Here is an 11298-nt window from a genome sequence, read left to right as displayed (position 1 = left end):
TCATGCAAACATCGTCGGGTCTGCCGTGATATGTTTACAATAAGACTTCTGCTCCTGAACCTCTGCGCACAGCGTCTGCAAATCGGGGCTTTCATCTTTACGCAGGACTGTAAGCTGTCATCTGCGAGGCGTGAGCGGTGTTTGTTTTTAACATAGTTCACGGTGGAGCTGCTGACATAATGTGGATCCGAAGATCCATAATTGGCCTACCTGGGGTTGAAAGTCTCGATAAATGCACGGCGTTTCGGCGGGTACACCGGCTTCTACGAGTGTGACGCTTATTTTGAGCGATGAAAAAATAATAAAATATAATTTTATTTTAATACTTCAATTTCACAATAATCTTCCAATTTAGAACTACAAGTTAAAAAAAAATAACTAACATAAATAAAATACACTTCAGCGAAATACTTCTAATTTATTTTCCCAAACCACGTGGAGCCACAGTATAAGGACTAAAGAGCCGCAGGTTGCCGACCCCTGACCTAGAATTTCATTTCTGCTCTCTTCTTTTTTTCTTCTTCTTCTTCACATCCGTTGCTGCCCTACTCAGGTCAATATAATGAAAATCAGGCAGAAATAATAATCAGAAATCCAAATGTAGAATTTATGGTTCCCTGTTGATCCAATTTTCGTATCTACATCTGTGATGGATAAGTTTAAGTTTAAGTTCTGTACTTATGAAGCAAACTGCACACACACAGTTAGCAAACAATGAGTTTACTTGCATTTATGACATAAATACTTATCATGAGCCAATATGGCAATCATGACTGCTTTTATATTGCAGGGATATAGACAAAATTAGTCAAAAGAAATTTTAATCAAATCTCGTAACACATTACCCAGGCTGTGAAGAAACAGGACAAGAATCTAAACCAGGACAAAGCCATACTGAAGTACCTTCCTTAAAAATAACAAAGAAAACATATTTAAATAAAAATGCTATACTTTTTTTTTTATATAAAAAACTTTATTTCTGTGTATTAAAACTTATTTATTGGCTGATAAAGAGGAATCACATCAAGGAACAAGTGATGAAAAACTCATTTTCATGTTTGTTTTCTTCTACACTGAAGAAGAAATACAAGTTTCTGTGGTAAATATTAAAAGAGCATCTTTGTTCAATAAATATTTGTGTCACCTTTAAAGACCAATAAAAAAATATCAAACTTAGAGAAACATAAAGTCAGGGCTGGAATAAACAACATAGAGTGCTCTTCACTGCTGTGGACAGAAAATGTACCATGACTTGGAGCATGAGGTCATTTTCTACCTCGGGTGCTGCAGTGATTTGGTTTGTCACTCAGGTGGATCCTTAGATGAAAATTCAGTCCTGATTTCCAACTGACTCTTTCCCCACAGGAGCTACAAATATATGGTTTCTCACCTGTGTGGATCCTTCTGTGACTTTTCATAGTCGACAAGTCTCTAAAATCTTTCCTACAGACGTTGCAAGAATACGGTTTCTCACCGGTGTGGATTCTCAAATGAGTTTCTAGTCCTGATTTCTTACCAAATCTTTTCCCGCAGGTGCTACAGAAATACGGTTTCTCACCGGTGTGGATTCTCACGTGACTTTCAAATCCGGATTTCTTATTAAATCTTTTCCCACAGGTGATGCAAAAATATGGCTTCTCGCCTGTGTGGATCCTTACGTGAGTTTCCAATCCTGATTTCCAAATGAATCTTTTCCCACAGGTGCTACAAGAATGTGGTTTCTCACTTGTGTGAACTCTCATGTGTCTCGTCAGGTTGGATTTACACTGAAAAGTTTTTCCACAAGTGTCACAGCTTACAGATTTTTTACTTGTATCAGTTTCACTCCGAGACTTATCTGTTCTGCTTTTGTGACGTCTCCTTTTCTTCAGCTCCGCATTTCTAGTTGATCCCGAGTCCACATGCTGGTTTTCTTCCTGTTCCTCAAGCTCTGGTTCAGGAAAGTGAAGAGCAAGGAGCTGGTCATCGTTTGGTTCTGATTCACTGAGGTCACTTTCCTCAAAACTAGAAGTCACCATAAAACTATTGATCTCCTGCTTCAGTACAATCTCCTCCAGCAGTTTCTCATGTTCCTCTTTAATCTGTGGAGGATCTGGGTCCTCCTGGTCCAGACTTGAGTTCCTCTCCTGCTGATTGGCGACAAACTCCTCCTCCTTACAGGTAGTTTGCTGGTGGAGGTCTAAACGAACAATAAAAAAAGCTAATTATAGAAAAACACTTCTGAGAAGATAAAATAACGTTTTAGTTAAAGTCTGTAATGAGGGCATGTTGCTCACATTTGCAGGTGAAATTAAAAGTGTGTAAAAATGAAGATATTTGTGCACTCTGATGCAAATGAGAACTTGAGTTCTGACATTTTTCAGCAACATTAAGAGTAAAAAAAAACCTTTAAAACAAAAAAGAACTCACTTATTTCTGACTGACTGATGATCTATTTTGGAGTTGATCTAGAAACTGATCTACATCTTGATATTTTTCAAAATAATCTTCACTATTAGGGGTGGCTGTGGCTCAGGCGGTAGAGCAGATCATCTACTGATCGGTTTGATTCCCGGCTTCACCTAGTCTGCATTTCAAATATCCTTGGGCAAGATACCAACTCCAAGTTGCCTCAAGTTGCTCTTTGATTTGTGGAATGTGTCTGAATGTTGGTAGAAAAGCACTAAGAAAAATGTTCTTGTGCGAATGGGTGAATGCACAAGTTTTGTAAAGCGCTTTGAGTGCTCAAGATTGAGTAGAAAAGCGCTTTATAAGAACCAGTCCATTTAAAACTCCCTGTCATGTTTTCACAAATACAAATTAAATAGATCTGACTGATACAAACTGTAGGTTTAATATTAATGTTAACACTTCAGAAAAGCGATTACAGTTTTACCGGTGCTCTGTAAATCTTTCTCAGGTTTCCAGATGTTATGCAGCTGTCTGAGCCGCTCTTCCCCGGTCCAGACGACGATGCCTTCATCCTCGTGTTTCACTACAAGCTGTTCTCCCTCTTGACTGATGCAGAGTTCCTCCTGTTCCTCTTTGATCTGTGGAGGCTCTGTGTCCTCCTGGTCCAGATTGAAGTTCCTCTCCTGGTTGCAGACCTGCTGGCCAGCCAGATCTTCCTCCTCCTTACACTTCATGTTGATGTGGGACTTGAGGAACAAAGTAAAAAGAAGAAGATTAGACAGGTAAAGGTGCAGCCTCAATCAGCAGGGCTGTGAGAGAGGTTTGTACAAATGTTTCAGAAGCACCATGTGACTCACTCTCTTTTTTGGAAAGTCTTATTAATTCACTTTATAACTTTTACTTTGAAGATAAATTTCTACTATCACAAAGATATTATGACCTCTTTAAAAACAAACAACGGCAACTACATGACTTAAATTCCATGTTTAGATGAAGGTAAAGGTCAATGCCTTTTGACAGGGGAAAAACCTCCACACAGAAGAATCTTACTTGGCTGAATCATAAATTATTCACCATGATTAAAACTACAGATGAGCAATAATCTGCATTTTATTTTAGCCAAAGAGGAATGTTTCTGTTTGTCTGTGATTGACTTTTTCTGTTGGGTCCAAATTTCATTTTATCCTGTTTGTTTCTCTTCCTGTTAACTAGCAAAGTCAAAATCACTGTGATTAATTTAACTTTAATTAAATTATAAATGTAATAATTTTATTGAACGATTAATTTCAATTCAATTAAAAACAATTACTTAAAAGAAAGAGATTAAGTTGGAGAGAGACATATGGCCATCTTTTAGTGAGTTAGACCCTGATTAAGGGGTATTTTTGAAAGTAAAGCCCATCTCTCAAAGTCCCTGCCGGCCTGCCTCCACCTCGGGAAGTCTGTGGGTGCAGACGGAGGTGAGGAGCACCACAGGCGGCAGAGAACTGTCTGTAGCCCCGGAGTGAGGCATCGTGAACCGAAGCAGACAGCGAACTGTGGCACAGTGCAGAAAACCGAAGCTTTCCCTCCCTGTTTGATTTTGATGTGTCTCATGAATGTCTATTGTTAAAAGTTGACCTTTAAAAAAAGGGACGCACTTGTTTGATTAGCTGCTCTCTGATTTTAGCCTGTTAGCTTACAGACTGAGCTCAGATCATTCCTGTGTTAGTTCACTGAGAACATCACAGTTTTACATACCTGCTGCGTGACTTAATCTCGGGTCTCCGGCTGATATACAGCAGTCTGAGCCAATGGCTGATCTCATCATCCTGGACGACTGTTTTTAATGTTTTTAACCACGGAGATTTCTTCTGCATCATCAGTCTCTCATTGTTAAACTCTCCCAGAAACTGAAGACAGTTGTGCGATACGAGTTGTGCCATTTCCGCGCTTCTTGTTCTTCTATTGAATAGACGGCAGACTACACATGTCCAAGGGTAATACTGTCCTCCTCAGGCCATTGGCATCAAGTCAAAGCCGTAAAGTCCGGTACTTTGCACATGGTAATTTTTTAGCAGCAGAATCACAAGACAAAGCGTGCCGATGTTTATACTTTGACTGTGACTGCGAAATTACGGAGCCCCGCAGGGGACATGGAGAAAAAAAAATTAAGACGGACTTTTGCGAGATCTCGCAAAAGTTGAATTCCAACAATGGCGGCAGCTACTTGGTTGTAATATTACTCTTTCTGGGTCACAAAATACACTTTTAAAATATTTTGAGGCGTGAATGTAGTTGTGTAAACGTCAGATACCTGCTCGGTTTACAAGACGTCACATATTTGCAAAAGATCTCCGACGTTTTCGGAGATCTGACACACTAGCTCGAAGCTAACGGGAGGTCGAGACCTACTACAGCCAGGAGGAACACCGCTTTCCCGGTGGCACAACACCGGCACATCGTGCCTCGACCTCCCGGCAGTGTTGCCAACTCCTCAGTAAGGAAAATCGCTATTGGTTGTCCTAAAAGTCGCTAGAAGTCCCTAATGACGTCATCACCTAATTTGCATAATTGGTCATGTTAATGTAATTGCAATCTATGTTGTTGGAGAGAGAAATAATGTCGTGGAAGAGACATAAAGTGAGTAAAAAACGTCCCAAATGCATTTAGAATTTATTTAGAACTACAAATTAAATTTATTTTAGCAATTATTGTTTTTTTAATGTCACAATTCCAACCCTGCTCCTTTACCCGGGCTTGGACCCGCAAAAGTGACCCGAAATAGGCACTCTGGTGGAGTTACTTTGTGTGTGTGTGTTTATAAGTAGTTTTAAAGCACCCGCTGCTTGTTGAGAGTAAAAGTGATATGCGCTTTCACTTCTTTTTTTAGCGACTTTTTTTCTAAAAAAACTTTTTTTCTAGGGGATCTGAAAACTCGCTAAATATAGCGACAAAGTCGCTAAGTTGGCAACACTGCCTCCCGGTCGGCTTCAAGCTGGTGGCCTCCGAAGAATGCGGCTAAAACTTTTGCGAGATCCCGAGTTTGTTTTGCGAGATCTCGCAAAAGTCCGTCTTAATTTTTTTTCTCCCATGTCCCCTGCGGGGCTCCGTAATTTTCACCTCTGTTCCCCCCTCTGTACTTAGCTTTTTTGTTGTCATGTCAGTAATTGTCCAGTTGATGGCTCCCTTGGATCACAAGCCTCTCTGATGAGTCCAAGTGAATATATTCTTAATAAACAGCTTTGAAGAATTTGTGACCAACTTTGTTTAATTGAACATCATCATCATGAGTCAAACTCACTCTTGGATCTACAAAATATTTAACAAAAACAAACATCACTGAATCATAAGGTATTTGCTCCAACTCTTAGTCCAGAAACACATGAGTGAACTAGATCAGCTGCTCCTCCAGTTCAGCTGTGGATTTATATAATTATTTATATTTGTAAAGTGGGTATGCAGGGTTTTTCAGTACTAATATAAGCATTTTATATCATCACTTTATTGACAGATGTATTTTTTTTTAAAGGTGTTCAAGGTCAGGTATCAGTTTGAAAAAAACAAACAAACACACTGAGTTGAACTTGAACTTCCTACTGACAGAAACTAAAATTGGTGCAAAAATAACCAGAAACATATAAGAAACATCCTGGAGGTGCTGCAGACAAGTAAGGACCAATAACACGCCAACAGGAAATCCTTTTTACTAATTTATTTTATTTATTTTTTGATTTTTACTCTCCATTTTAAGCCATGATGTTTGCTGATACTGTGTTCCTACTGTTTGTTCTCATTAATAGTTCTGTTCTGTTTTTAACATTCTGTGCTGAAGCTGGAGGAAATGTTTCCACAGTGTCAGATGATACAGCTCCAAACTAAATAAGTGACTAACTAACGATGCTTTAATACACTTTACTATAAATTATGATATAGTGCACTTTCTTAAAATTTCTTATTGCTCTGTAATTAATTGTTTTCTTTATAAATGTACAAAGTAATGAGAATAAAATCTGTGTGATAAAGGAAGGTCTGTAGACTTCTCTGTTAAGATCAGTGAAGAGAAACAACAACATACAAATACCTAAAAAAATATTCAGTAAACATTTAGAAGATAGAGAAGTTTATGTTTTCATGTGGAGAAATTTTTTTAAATAAAAATATTCATAAGCATTGATAGTCTCCATGGCTGAACAGACACAGGAAAGAGCTCCACCTATAAAACGTAAAAACATCAAGACAACATCTTGAAGATGTCGAGGTTCTGCCCATAATGTTTGACTGACATCTGATTTATGTGCAGCACATAAATACCACAATAATGATGGAGAGAAACTAAAAGGGAACTAAAATACAGATTTAAACTTACAACAATATGAAAGACTTCAGTCTATTTCACTTTAATCAACTCAGCAGTCTCTCCAACCCAAAGTCCAGCATAGAGCGGCTGAGTGAATGTGGTCTGGACTCTGTGGAGGAGAGTCATGGTTTCAGAGACGCTGTAGAAGGACAAAATACCTGCTCTGTGATCCAGGTACACTCCTACTCTGGAGGAACGAGGACCTGAGACACGAGTTTGGATGTTGTTGTACGAAAATGTACAACTGTAGTTGTCACAATATAATGACCAAGATTTGTCATTATATCCAAACACACATTCATTTCCACTCCCCGCTCTGATGATATTCTTGTAAGCGACTGCTACTCGAACTTCCCCTCTCCACTCCACCTCCCAGTAACAACGCCTAGTCAGACTCTCTCTGCTCAGGACCTGAGACCAATAAGTGAATCTGTCTGGATGATCAGAATAAGACTGTTGTTGTTCCACTTCTATTGCTTTTCTGTTCCCCTCTGATAATAACAGCTCTTTGTTTGCTGTGTTTGGATCCAGTGTGATTTCACATGAATATTTTAAGAATCCAGCTCTGGTCTTTGGCTCTGGTTGTGACAGTAAAACATCCACTTCAGTGACTGTCAGTGAGATGTTTGTCCGTTCCTCTCTCAGAATGTCCTGTAGTTTATCTCTGACCTCTGACACAGCTGCTGTCACATCCTCAAAGTAGCTCAGAGGACGGATATTGATGCTGGATGAGTCTGTAGACTCACTGAGTGCTGACAGTGAGGGGTAGTTGTGTAGAAACTGGATGTGATCCTCTGTGTGTGAGAGCTGCTTCAGCTCAGCATCTTTCCTCTTCAGCTCAGTGATCTCCTGCTCCAGCTTCTCCTGAAGCTCTTTGACTCGACTCACTTCAGTTTCCTGCTGGGATCTGATCTGCTGCTTCACATCAGAGCTTCTTTTCTGGATGAGATGGATCAGCTCAGTGAAGATCTTCTCACTGTGCTCCACTGTTTGATCAGCAGACTGATTGATGGCCTCCACCTCCTGTTGAAGCAGCTTCACATCTTTCTCTCTGTCCTGGATTCTCTGCTGGATGTTTTGTCGACTCACCTCCAGCTCTCTCTGCCTCTCAGTCCTTTCTGCTGCAGCTGAGACTGTGTTGTGGCCTTTATGTTCATCCACAGAGCAGAGATAACAGATACTCTGCTGATCAGTACGGCAGAACATCTTCATCACCTCATCATGACGAGAGCAGATGTTCTCCTGGAGCTTCTTGGAGGGCTCCACCAGCTTGTGGGTTTCAAATGCGGAGGATATAAAATGAGGCTGAAGGTGTTTCTCACAGTAAGAGACCAAACACGACAGACAGGACTTGAAGGCTTTCATTTTTCTTCCAGTGCAGACATCACAGGCCACATCTTCAGGTCCAGCATAGCAGTGATCAGCAGGAGCAGCTTGGAGTCCAGTCTTCTTCAGCTGCTCCACTAAAACTGCTAACATGGTGTTTTTCTCCAGGACAGGCCTCGCTGTGAAAGTCCTCCGGCACTGAGGGCAGCTGTAGATTTTCTTCTCTTCCTCTTCATCCCAGAAGCTTTTAATACAGTTCATGCAGTAGCTGTGTCCACAGGGAAGAGTCACCGGATCCTTCAGTAGATCCAAACAGATCGAACAAGAGAAAGTTTCTCGGTCCAGCTGAACTCCTTTCTGCGCCATTTCTCCTCTCAGTATCAGTGACTGTGTGAGTTTCACTTCCTTATAACTGAAACTGGTCTGAGCTCTGACAACAACAACATGAATTTCTGCAGTGAATGGGGAGTGTCAGCTTTTCCACGTCACCTCATTGGTTACATTCAAACACACGTGTAGATTGTCGAGGAATCGGGAGGAAACAAGGAAATAGGTGGAGAGAGAGGAGGTGCTAAGTGAGAGAGCAGGAAGAAGAGGGAGGGTTATCAGGCTGTAATTTATTCTAGGAAGAGTATGTGTTCAACCCTTTTTACAGCAGAGATCATTTCTGAGTTAAAATACTTGTCAGAGTTGTGTTTTAAAAAAAAATCACCTGACTTTCTCACGTAAATTTGCTGCACTAATTGCTTTTCTTTCTCATTCAAATAGTCCAGATGAACACAAATTACTGACAGCTTATCAGAGACTGATAGACCAACAAGATGGGAATCTTTTTCTCTACATTTTAAACTTTTGGTCAAGAAGAGTAAAAGACAGAATAAGGAATGGAGGAAATTTCCAAATTTATTTTGGGTAAACTAGAAAATTAGCCAACACTTACTGACATTCATAACCTTTTCCTTTTATGTTAGGCAGACTGGATGCTACCCTGGTCCTTTTTGCCCTCTTCTGTTTTGCTGTCCAAGTTGCTTTTGACATTTAAACCTTAATAAATTAAAAGTTGTCTCAGCTCAACTGTATTCAGCTTAGAATGAGGGTGCACATTGAAATTTAGAGTCAAGAAAGTTTACTGTCACAGCACTTTGCCTTATTTAGAAAGTATAGAGGTCACAATATAAAACCAATTTCATCCCCAGTATAAACACTCTGGCTAGACCAAAGTTTATGGGCATTAGGGGAACATAAACAGAACTCCACATACCTAAACTGTGTCATCAGGGCTCATGGATGGAGTCACCTGAGAGGCTCTAGCGCACCCTGCTATACTCCTAACATCTGTGCTCAGACTGCAGCAGTTCTGCAGCACTAAACCTGATCTTTTCCTGCTTTCTACAGTAACTTGAGCTTTCAGCCTGCTGTCTGTCTTCATAGATGGCAGCTTTAAACATCATGAGAACTGCTCCCATCCACTGATAATGAGTGCAGCAATGTTTTGTTCTGTTGGGCTGTGACCGGGTAGCACTCACAACGCTCCTCTCTCCAGACTCCCACATGACAAGGCTTGGTTTGTCTGAACAGAGTCCCAAAGGGCTGGTCCAGACTGGCCTCACCTGGGATACAAGAAAAACAGTGAACTCTCATGGAACGGGGAAGCGCTACTTGTAAAGTTACAGGGTTCAATACTGCTTGGATGGAAAAGGGACAGATAAAACGTGGGGCTAACTACTTGACTCAGTCTTTAGTGGAATGTGTTTTGCAGAGAGCCATACCTGTTGACCGACTCGGTATGTGGGGGTCAGGATGGTGGTGATCTACCAATCTCTTGTTTTGCATCTTATGTTTCCTAGTTATCAGAATCAGAATACTTTATTAATCCCGAAGGATTAATAAAGTATTCTGATTTACTTTATTAAATCAGAATTCAAGGGCTTACGCTCTTGAATTTATTCAGTATTTGTTGTTTAGGTTGTCTTGGTTAGTATTTGGTCCCGTTCATGTCTTTGTGTCATGTCTTCTCTCGTCCCTCTGTCCTTTTTGCTCTGCTGCAAACAGAAGCAGAAAAAACTGGAGCTTCTGGTCTTGGCCAGATCTCTTTTGAAAAAGACATTTTAAAGTCAATGAGACTTTTTACCAGATAAATAAATAAAGAATATAAAAGTCTTCTACTTTATGATGGAAATGTTCTTTCTGGCTCAAAATGACATCATTTATCTGAATCTGTAGAAGAAGAAACAATCTCGGAAAGTCACTTTACTCTGTGTCTCACTGGATGTTCAAAGTTTTTAACAAAAGAGAAAAAGAGAAGCATTTTTTGATTTTAGTCTGTTAGCCCACAAGCTGAGTTTTGATCAGAGTCCTGCATGAGTCAGTGTTATTTCACTGAGACCATCACAGTTTCACACACCGGTGATATCCAGCACTCTGAGCTGATGGCAGATCTGGTCAGTCCACAGTAGCTTCAACCACTAAATTATCTCTAACACATCACCAAACCAAAGTCTTCCAGCTAAGAGTACATCAAAGGTGAAAAGCGAGATCTAGAATGTCATCATTTCTGCTTTCCTCCTCCTTCTTCTTCTTCTTCTTCTGGACCGCACACATCTGTCGCTGCCCTACTCAGGTCGATCTAATGAAAATCAGCCAGAAATAATAATCAGAAATCCAAATGTAGACTTTATAGTTCCCCATTGATGCAATTTGGGTATTAAATTTAAGGAGCAGTCTGTGATGCTCACCCCAGCATAGTTGAAGCAGATCATCAAAGCATGCTGAACACTTTCTACCATTCCACATGTGCATTTTCTATCCAGGTACTCAACAGCACCAAACCATAATTTTGAATCCATGACTTTAATCTGGTGAAAATCAACCTACCCCTACTGTTCATTTTTACACACAACAGATGGTTGATTGATTGATTGATTGAATCTTTATTTTGAACATGTTAAAAAAGTACAACAACATAGAATTAAAAGAGACAAATAAACAAAGCAAAACAAAAAGAAAACGAGCAACCACAACTACAAATATCTTTTATGTTCAAAAAGGAGCAGGAAGAAGCATGAGCTTATTTAATCCCACCCCTTTTCCACTATCTAGTAATTTATAGACTACCGAAATACCTCCTTGCAATCACATTATATGTCATGTGTATTTTTTTAAAAATTATTATTCTTTTTTTTATTATTTATTTATTTTATTTTATTTTTTATTTTTAATATATATGAAGATATATGTTTCTA

The 11298-nt window shown here is 39.7% G+C and overlaps 2 protein-coding genes across 3 annotated transcripts; both read right to left on the bottom strand.

Annotated features, from left to right (window-relative positions):
* Window positions 1-949: 949 nt before the first annotated feature.
* LOC146497056 (uncharacterized) lies at window positions 950-4716 on the bottom strand. Its single transcript, XM_085140889.1, has 3 exons — window positions 4132-4716; window positions 2876-3137; window positions 950-2179 (listed from the first exon to the last, which is right to left on the bottom strand). The coding sequence occupies exons 2-3, from the start codon at window positions 3123-3125 to the stop codon at window positions 1266-1268; spliced, it is 1164 nt and encodes a 387-aa protein (XP_084997015.1). The 5' UTR covers window positions 3126-3137; window positions 4132-4716; the 3' UTR covers window positions 950-1265.
* Window positions 4717-5333: 617 nt separating this feature from the next.
* LOC146497055 (E3 ubiquitin/ISG15 ligase TRIM25-like) lies at window positions 5334-10922 on the bottom strand. Of its 2 annotated transcripts, XM_085140759.1 has the most exons (2): window positions 7619-10922; window positions 5334-6917 (listed from the first exon to the last, which is right to left on the bottom strand). In XM_085140759.1, exons 1-2 carry the CDS (start codon window positions 8420-8422, stop codon window positions 6861-6863), a joined length of 861 nt encoding a protein of 286 aa, XP_084996885.1. In that variant the 5' UTR covers window positions 8423-10922; the 3' UTR covers window positions 5334-6860. The 2 variants fall into 2 exon arrangements, with proteins under 2 accessions (XP_084996885.1, XP_084996884.1); XM_085140758.1 differs by having other exon boundaries at window positions 5342-10088.
* Between the last annotated feature and the right edge of the window lie 376 nt (window positions 10923-11298).

This window comes from Neolamprologus multifasciatus, chromosome 18 (genome assembly GCF_963576455.1).
Source record: "Neolamprologus multifasciatus chromosome 18, fNeoMul1.2, whole genome shotgun sequence".
Taxonomy (NCBI): domain Eukaryota; kingdom Metazoa; phylum Chordata; class Actinopteri; order Cichliformes; family Cichlidae; genus Neolamprologus; species Neolamprologus multifasciatus.
This window is presented reverse-complemented; position numbering and strand designations above follow the sequence as displayed.